General features: G+C 58.3%; 1 protein-coding gene across 1 annotated transcript in view; it reads left to right on the top strand.

The window, feature by feature from the left end:
• The window catches only part of SEMA5A (semaphorin 5A), a 233,930-nt gene that overhangs the window by 81,913 nt on the left and 142,755 nt on the right, over window positions 1-9,262 (top strand). The window contains exon 5 of the mRNA XM_007955665.1: window positions 3,362-3,497. Coding sequence (XP_007953856.1) covers window positions 3,362-3,497 — 136 coding nt within the window. The remainder of the gene's footprint in view (window positions 1-3,361; window positions 3,498-9,262) is intronic.

The following is a 9,262-nucleotide window of genomic DNA, read 5'->3' as shown; positions in this document are numbered from 1 at the left end:
CTTTCTTGGCCGCTGCTTCCATGAGCGTTGACTGTGGATCTGAGTGAAATAAAATCCTAGTCAGGCTCCAGGTACTCTGCCGTGAACTGTTCCTTCGTGAGTGGCCGCTGTCCCGGGCACTCTCAGGGTGCCACGACGTGTTAGACGCCTTGTTTTCTGGACACGGTCCCGTGTCTCTGAGGAGTGAGTGGGGGTTTTCTGCAGAGTTGGCCCCTTTGACAGTGAGATTCTCATCCACTCTGCTCTGTGCAGTGTGCTGGGTAGGCGCCCGGTGTCACCAGAGCTGACACCATGCGCGTCTTCTGGAAGACACTGACATGGACGCTGGTTTTTTAAGTGACAATGATATGTTTAAAGTAATTTTTTAAAAAATTACATGGCGTCCAGTGTTTCCCGTGGGAGGTGCTCCTGACTAAGCAGCTGCAGATGCTTGGGGCCAGTGAAGCCCCTGCCTTTCCCTGTCTCTCATTTATGCTGTGTGGGGCTGTGTGGGGCTGGACCCACAGTGACAATCCCACTGAGCTGTGATGCTCTGATGAGTCCCAACAAGAGACCGGCCACCCGGAGTTCGGGGACAAGGGTTCCACCCCACCTCCCCACCAAGAGCGTAGTCATCCCAGGAGATTAGGGACGGGGGATCCTTGCCCCACATCCCCCAGCCTCAGTGTTTATCATTCCTCTGTGGTAGTTCAGTTTGGGTGTTAACTTGGCTGGGCCTGGTTGAGTGGCTGGGCAGCTGTATGCAGTGTTCCCCATGGTGAGCCTGGTCATAGCTCCATGGTAGAATCTACTGTGAGCAGCTGAGTAGCTGCCTTAGGGCTGTGGTCTGCTTCCTGTATATAAGGAGAGGCTTTGAGAAAGGTCTTGAGCTTCTTGGCACATCTGGACTCTGCGTTTAGCCGAGTCATCAGGGGTCTGCCATGTTGTCTGCTGATCTCGGGACTGTTTAACTAGTGGCTGCTGAATTGCTTGAGAATCTCGGGACTCTGCCATTTTAGGGAGCTCTGGTGGCACAGTGCCTAAGGCATGCTAACCAGAAGGCTGGCGGTTCAAACCCACCAGCCACTCCTCAGAAGGAAGGTTGGGCAATCTACTTCTGTAGTGATACCACCTTAGAAACCCAAGGAAGGGTCACTATGACTTGGATCTGACTCGATGGCAGTGGGTTTTGGTTTGGTGCCATTTTACTTGTTGACCTTGGGTTTGTCAGCCTCAGCAGCCAGCAGCTGCCTGAGTGAAGAGAAGCCTCCAGCTCCAGGGGGGCCAGGAACAAGAGGCAGAGCTGAAGTCCGAGGTCAAGGGACCTTCCCCCAGCCCCCAGAGCCAACGCTCTGAACTCAGACTTCCAGCTTCCTGAACTGTGAGAGGGTAAAGCCCTTTTGTTCACGCCGCCCACCTGTGATACGTCTGTGAGAGCAGCACTAGGGAACCCAACACCCTCCTTGATAAGTTTCTTTGAAAGATCAATTTCCGGTTTCTGAAATTGATTCGCTTTCCAAAGCCTCGTTTGACAGGTAGCAGGAGCCTGTCACCCACGTCACTTTTGCACACAGTGCATCAGAACTGCTCCACGATGGTCAGTGGTCAGTTTGGAGAGTTGGGGACACAGGTTCCAGACGACTCCTGACTGTCTGCTCGGTGCCACACCACCCGTCGTAGTGGGAAGGCACCCCACACGCAGTGCTGTGCAGGCAGGGACCAGCCCCACAGACCTCCCCTTTGTCCCTAGGCATTTTTCTGAGGTCTTGGGAAGGGACTTCTGATCAATCTAGCCCATAGCCTGCCGAGCGTCCACCCCGTGCCGGCTTTCCGCTTCCACCTCATCTCACCCACTCAGCAGATGCCGTATTTGTGCCAAGATTCGCCTCAGATTGAGAGCAGGAGAGGGGGCAGGTGGCTGCGCATTTCCTGTCTCTGTGCTGTCCGTGGCTGTCGAGCTGGCTTGGACTCATGGTGACCCTGCACGCACCAGAGCAGTGCCGCCCGGTCCCACCCGTCTTACCGCTGCTCTGCTCGAGCTACCGTCCTGACCCCTGGGGAGTCGAGTCAGCATCCAGCCCTGTGCCAGACCTGGTCGGCTGTGATCCACGGGGTTTGCTGTCCGTGGCTCTCAAGCCAGCTCTGACTCACGGTGACCCCTGGGTTTGCCCTGGCTGATTTGCAGAAATGGATTGCCATGCATTTCCTGCGGGTCTCTCTCAGCAGTCTCTGCTGACACGTGTCCACCATGGATGACCCTGCTGGTATTTGATATACCAGTTGGATAGCCTCCAACCTCTAAGCAACATGTGAGCCCCCACGGAGTGACGCACGCCCAGAATGGTGCTGGTCTCTGTGTTAGGTGACCGTAAAATCCTGTGGCTGACCCCCTGGTGTCTCTGTTTGTTGTTCTGGTTCCTTCTCTGCCCTGGTCAAGGTGTCCTCGCCCACTTGGGCGTGACCTGGGCTGCAGGCAGTGCTGTCACTCTGGTGGCACCTGGACCTGGGACCGGGCATCCTCACCCGCTTGGGCGTGAGCAGGGCTGCAGGCAGCACTGACGTGGTGGTACCTTGGAAGATTCTGGGCTTCTGTCGGGATCTGAGAGAAGGGGCTCGCACACAGGGAGCTGAGCGGCGCCTCCTGCCTCACCCCGTGACTGCGGCCAGAGCAGGTGGCACACAGACACCCCTGTCACTGGGCCCCCCTGGGGTCTCTGGCTGCCCTTCTGCAGCCAGGCTTTGAACCAGGTGAGACGTAACATGTGAAGTGCAGGAACCTTTACCTTGAGAGAGGCCAGGCCCCCTGCAAAGTATTCCTGGCAGACTGTGAGGGATTGGAGATAAACACTAGTATCTTGGCCGTCAAGTCAAACAGGCGGAAACAGGAGTGGCCAGGGGATCAGGTGGGAGACGGGCTGCAGCCGCGGACGTTGCCTGCAGGCTTTGCCTGCAGAATTTGGAAGGCGTCACCCAACAGTGGAAAGAAGGCCTCCTGTTGCCCGCAGTCGATGCCGACTCGTGGCCCTGTGGCCGCCCGTGTGCGGCAGAGAACTGCCCGTGTGCTCTCCGTGGCTGCCATCTTGGGGGGACAGACTGCCAGGCCTCTCTCCCTCAGCACCGCTGGGTGGCTTCAAATCACCCACTCTAGGGACACCGTCCTAGCCGCCCGCACTGTGGCTGCAGGGCTTCATGCAGGACAGGAGACCAAGGACAAAGCCCCACACGGTCCTCTTCCTGTGCTGGGGTGTTAGCAGCCCTCTGGTTTGGACTCCCTCCTCTGGGGGTGTCGGGAGGCCATGCTCCTGAGGGTCTCTGGAAGGTGCTGTCAGGGGCCACACGGCTGCCACAAGCTCTGACCACGCCCCTCCCCCTCTCCCCCCAGGAACAGCATTGCTGCCTCGGCCGTGTGCATCTTCAACCTGAGCGCCATTGCACAGGCCTTCAACGGGCCCTTCCAGTACCAGGAGAACTCGCGTTCCGCATGGCTGCCCCACCCTAACCCCAATCCCAACTTCCAGGTAAGCTCAGAGGTGGGGGCACGGCCATGTGACCCCAGCAGAGCATGGAGCCCCTGTGTGGGTGAACTGGGGAGACTGGGGGCCGGGGCCATGGCCGTGTGACCTCATCAGAGCACGGAGCCCCTGTGTAGAGGAGCTGGGGCAACTGGGGGGATAGGGCCATGGCCATTTGACCCCAGCAAAGCATGGAGCCCCTGTGTAGATAAGCTGGAAAGACTGGGGGCGGGGGCACAGCCATGTGACTCCAGACAGAGCATGAAACTCTTGTGTGGAGGACCTGGGGGAGTCTGGGGTGTGGCGGCATGGCCGCGTGACCCCAACAGAGCAGGAGCCCCTGTGTGAGGAGCTGGGGAGATTAGGGGATGGGGGCACAGCCGTGTGACCCCAGCAGAGCAGGAGCCCCTGTGTGGAGGAGCTGGGGAGATTAGGGGATGGGGGCACGGCCGTGTGACCCCAGACAGAGCGTGAAGCCCCTGTGTGGAGGAGCTGGGGAGACTGGGGGGCGGAGGCACGGCCGTGTGACCCCAGCAGAGCACGGAGCCCCTGTGTGAGGAGCTGGGGAATCTCAGTGCCTGGTGTGCCTGGCACAGCATGCCTTGCCCCCATCAGCCCCGGGTCCCCACACTCAGCTAATGAAAACGGAGCCGGCCTTTTGTCCCCAGGGACGCCAGGGCAGACACAGCAGCTTTGTCCACGCGACGCTGGAGACTGGCCTGCAAAAGGCTTGGGGCCCCGGCTTCAATTAGCGCTGCAGACAGTAGGCTCCGATGAACAGACCCAGTGAGCGGGGTCCAGGGCCAAGCGAGGGAGAAACTTGGGCGAGGTCAGATCTCTGAGTGCCCGGTGAGGCGTGATTTCCTGTTGGGGTGACGGGCCGGGGACAGATAGATGGCATTCATCCATGGCCATTCATCCACAGCCCAAGCACCGCTTTCAAGATGCCCCAGCTCCAAGGGGCCCTCCAAGCCAGCCCCTCTACCTCCACGTCCAGAGAGAGCTGGGACCACAGATGCCTTGGTTTGCTCACCAGGGGTCGACCAGCAGGTCGCCTAATTGCCATCCCGAGTCCTTCTCAGTGCCACCAAGTTCCCGACACGAGGTGCTTCCCACACAAGCAGTAGCCCCACAGTGAGTCGCCTGGAGACAAGGACATAGCCTGGGGACCGACACAGCAGCCGGATGGCTGAGCTGGGGTCCAACCACCTCCTCCAAGCAAAGCCTGGTCTCTCCCCACTGAGTGACCGTTAACCCTCACGATCCTGTAACTAGTCAATGGTGGACACGGGGCCTGTCCCCAGAGTTTGGATACTGTCACTGCCCAGCAGAACCCCCACATTGTGATCAAACCGGGGCACAACAGGTTGCCTTTCAACTAAACCTCTGGAAGCCCAACCAAACTCACTACGTCAAGTCCATTTGACTCATAGGAACCCCTCCTTGGGTTTCTGAGGTGGTATCACTATGGACGTAGATTGCCCAGTCTTCCTTCTGAGGAGTGGCTGCTGGGTTTGCACCACCAGCCTTCTGGTTCTCAATCAGATGTCTTAGGCACTATGCCATCAGCCCTCAGTCAACCCTGTCGCCCAGCGCCCCATGTGTCAGGGCAGAGATGCACTCCACGAGGTGTTCTTGGCTGAGTTCTCAAAGCACATTGCCGGGCATTTCTTCCCAGGAGCCATTGGGTGGACTTGAACCACCAACCTTTCATTTGTGAGTTGCGCATGCTCACCGTTGGCCTGCACAGGACCACAGGGACTGTTAAACCCTAGTTGCTTCAGGGAGTTTCTGATTACTTACTTGAAGAATGCAGAACTGGGGCCTAGTGGCTGGGTTAGGAGTACAGTGGAATGCTACAGGAGCAGGTCTCGAAGTATCCATCCCAACACTGTTTATTGGGTAAGAAATTTGGGGTTTTTTGGTTGTTTTGTGCTGCTCTGACAGGAATATACCACAAATGAGTGGCTTTCACAAACAGGAGTTTATTCTCTTACAGTTTGGAGGCTAGAAGTCCAAGTTCAAAGTGCCAGGGTCCACGGGCTGGCTGAAAGCCCTCAACCTTGGGCTGCAGCTCTGCCTCCTGCTCCCGGCCCACGGAAGCTGGAGGCTTTCTTCACTCGGGCAGCTGCTGGCTGCTGAGCCTGACAATGCCAAGGTTGACAAGAAAAAGGCACACAATCCTTATATTACCAAACCACACGGCAGGCCCCTGATACAAGTCCGTTAAGGGTCCCAGGATTGGCAGAGGGCCTGGCAGGCTGCTGAACAGTGGCTGGGCTCCTTGCAGGACTCAGAGTGCCCAAAGCTGCAGCCCGTTCACAGAGCATCTCCTTCTGTGGGAGGCGTACCACGGCCCTGAGGCCGCTGCTCACCTGCTCCCGTAGAGCCCACCGTGCAGCTGAGGACTGGTCCCGTCGTGGGGAGTGCTCCATCCGGCCGCCCGGCCACCCGACCAGGCCCAGCCAAGCTGACACACAACCTGAACCGCCCCAGGGGCCGTCGAGCAGCTGCCTCCTGGGGCCGTGCACCGTGCACATCTCCGGGTCTCCTCGCAGAGCCCTGTGGGTGTCATCCCGCACACAGCGTGGTCCAGAGCCCGAGTGACGGGACCTACTCATCACACCCCTTCCTAGTAGGAAAGCTTCGTGCTGGACAGAGAGACGCCGGGCGGGGAGGCCAACAGCCGCGTGGCAGGAAAGCAGCACGGGTGGAACTGGGTGGATGGTGGGCCACTTCATGTCATTACGGACTCACCAGAGGGGGTCCCTGCTGTGTCTCTTCATAGAAGCTACCAGGAGCCGGGGTGGAGGGGCCTCTTTCCGAAGGACCTCTGTGCAGCCCTAGAGGTCCGACTCACCTTCCCTGGGGAGAAGGTTCCCGGGAAATCCTGAAGAGTTACTGTTTCTTGTTGACAAGGGTATTCACCGTGTTTGTCACTTTCTAAAGGAGCCCCAGGTGGGATAGCCAAGCGTCAGCTGCTCACAGCAAGGCTGGGGGTTCGAGTCTGCCCAGGGGTGCCTCTGAAGGAAGGCCTGGCAGTGGACTTCGAAACATCGGCCCTTTGAAACCCTGAGGAGCAGCCCCACTGTGCACACGTGGGGGCGCCCTCAGTCACACCCAAGTCCTCAGCCCTTCTGTCTGATGTACGTGTGGTCCCTGCAACCCCCAGATGTGGCTCTGTGAGGTCATGTCACCCTGAGTGCCAACTCGGGCTTGTGAGCTGGGCAGACCACACAGGTGGTAGCGAAGCTGCCGCCACGGGCCCTTCCGGGCAGGAAGCTGGCTTTTCTGAGCCCGCCTCGTCTGGGTGGAATTTGAGGTTGGCCGAGAGCTGAGTTGTGGACTGTGGTGGCTCTTGTGTCAAGGCCCGCTGGATAATCCATGTGGGACATGCTCTTGGTCTCTGGCCCAGGGCCTTGGACATTTGATACGGGCCCCTCACGGCCCCAGATCACCGTCACTGCAGCTGGGGACAGTTTTACACCGAGGACCCCTCTCCCGCCAGGCATGGGGACCCTTGGCCCTCTATCACCAGCTTGGAGGACCGGTTCATTTTCCTGCCTTAGTCTGTCTGCCCTGCTGATGTCTGGGATTTCTGCTGCACTCCCGCACAAATCCACAAAGTGAAACCACTTGCCACCGAGTCACGGTCAAGTCACAGCGACCAGCGTGTCCCTGAGGGCTCACTCTTCTTGGCTGTCATCTTTTGGGAAGGGCGTTCTTCCATATAGCCACCTGTGCTGACCTTTTGGTTGGCAGCCGAGCGCTTTAAGCACTTCACCACCAGGGTCTTCACTTATGTCCTCCAGAGCCAGGCCAAACGCACTGCCATTAAGTCCATTCTGACTCATAGCGACCCCTATTGGGTTTCCAAGGCTGTAAATCTTTACAGAAGCAGAATGCCTCATCTTTCTTCCATAGAGCAGCTGGTGGGTTTGAACCAGCAGCCTCCTGGTTAGCAGCCAGATGCCTTAACCACTACACCAGCAGGGCTCCTTTACTGATGCCCTCGGAACACCAAACCCAAACCCACTGCCCCGGAGTTGATTCTGACTCAGTGCCATGAGAGCACAGAGTGGATCCTCCCCTAAGGTTTACAAGGCTGATATCTTTATGGAAGGCCCCCTCCTCTGAGCCGGAGGTTAAGTGACAGTAGACACACCCGCCAGGTGCAGCGTCCTGGGAGTGGAGTGTGACGGCGTGACTGGGAAGGGTTCCTGACGTGAGTCCTGTAAAGGCAGCCACAAGGCCCGTTGGGGTCGTAACCTGCGTGAGGCCGTGGCTGTGGGGACCCCACGGCTGCTGAATTCCTCCGGTAGCATGCCCAGGGACCGGCGGGAGCCCACCCAGCACTGCCGACCTGGTGCTCAGGCACAGTTAGGGGATGGGGGCCAGTGAGGCCGTTCGGCAGGCTACTTCGAGTCCAAGGAACCCCAGCTGGTACTTCTGTCTTAGTCCACTGGAGCTGCTGGCGCCCAAACGCCACGAGCAGGGGCCTCCGAGGGCAGACATTTATTGTCTCCCAGTCCTGGGCTCTCAGGCGTTTGCACAGCTGGACTTCACGCACGGGCTCTGGGGCTTTGGGGGCAGATCCTTGTCTTTTTCAGCATCTGTAGTTCCGGGCGCTCCTGGGCTGTGTGTGGCTGTCTTCACGTGGCGTCTGCTTTCCCGTGTGCTTGTCTGTCTACTCTGCTTCTTCTGTGAGACACCACTCAGAAGGTGGTAGGTCTGGGGCCTACCCCACTATACTAGGCCCTCGTTCACGTAGCAAGAGAGAGCCCTATCCCGGCACGGTCACCTCCTCAGACCCAGGTGGCAGGACTTCAGCATGTCTTCCCGGAGAACATGTTCAACCCGTAACACATCAGTAGCCATGCATGTGTTCAACGATGGCCCGTGTGCGTGACACAGGCCGCTGGAGAGGCCCAGGAGCTTGTGAGGTTGCTGGAAATGCAGGCCGATGCTGTCAGTGTGGCGTGGTCAGCGGTAGGCTCCAACGGTTCGTGAGACGGGACGCCCAGGGCCCTGGGTTCTCAAGCAGCGAGAGCTTTTATGCACAGCTCCTGATTTTCCTGGTGTCACTTTTCAACAAAACATCTTAGAGCCGAGACAAAACCCATGTGCAAACTTCCTCCAGCAAGCAGTCACTGCTGTCACTGAATCCAGGATGGATAAGCCACTCCTGGGACTAGAACCCAAGGTCAGGTGACAGTGGGCATTCACCGGACAGACTCCAGACCAAGCCCCAAACCAAACTCATTGCCGGCACGTCGACTCTGCTCATGGGGCCTCTTCTGGGTCAGACAACTCGTGTGCACCATGGGGTCTCAGGGCCGAGTGTCCACAAGCCCACCAACAACCAAGGGGCCTTTCTTCCATGATGCCTCTTGGTGGACTTGAACCTCCAAGCTCTCCATTCATCATTGAGCACTTCAACGTCCGCACCACCCAGGGCCTCCAGACCAACCCTGGGGGAGCTACTTCCCGCTCCACGCACTACTCCATCCTCAAGTGTTCACATTAAATAAGATCAAACCAACCAAAGTAAACTCAGTGCTGTGGAGTGGACTCCAACCCACAGCGCCTGTAGAGGACAGAGTGGAACTGGCCACAGGGCCTCCAAGGCTGTCAATCTTCACAGAAGCAAAGCCCAAACCACACCCACTGCCCTGGAGTCCATTCTGACCCACAGCGCCCCTAGAGGACAGAGTGGAACTGCCCACAGGGTCTCCAAGGCTGTCAATCTTCACGGAAGCAAAGCCCAAACC

This window comes from Orycteropus afer, unplaced genomic scaffold (assembly GCF_000298275.1).
Source record: "Orycteropus afer afer isolate SDZICR_OR568_19922 unplaced genomic scaffold, OryAfe1.0 scaffold00527, whole genome shotgun sequence".
Classification (NCBI taxonomy): Eukaryota; Metazoa; Chordata; class Mammalia; order Tubulidentata; family Orycteropodidae; genus Orycteropus; species Orycteropus afer.
Note: the sequence above shows the minus strand (reverse complement) of the source record. Positions and strands in the feature narration are given on the sequence as shown.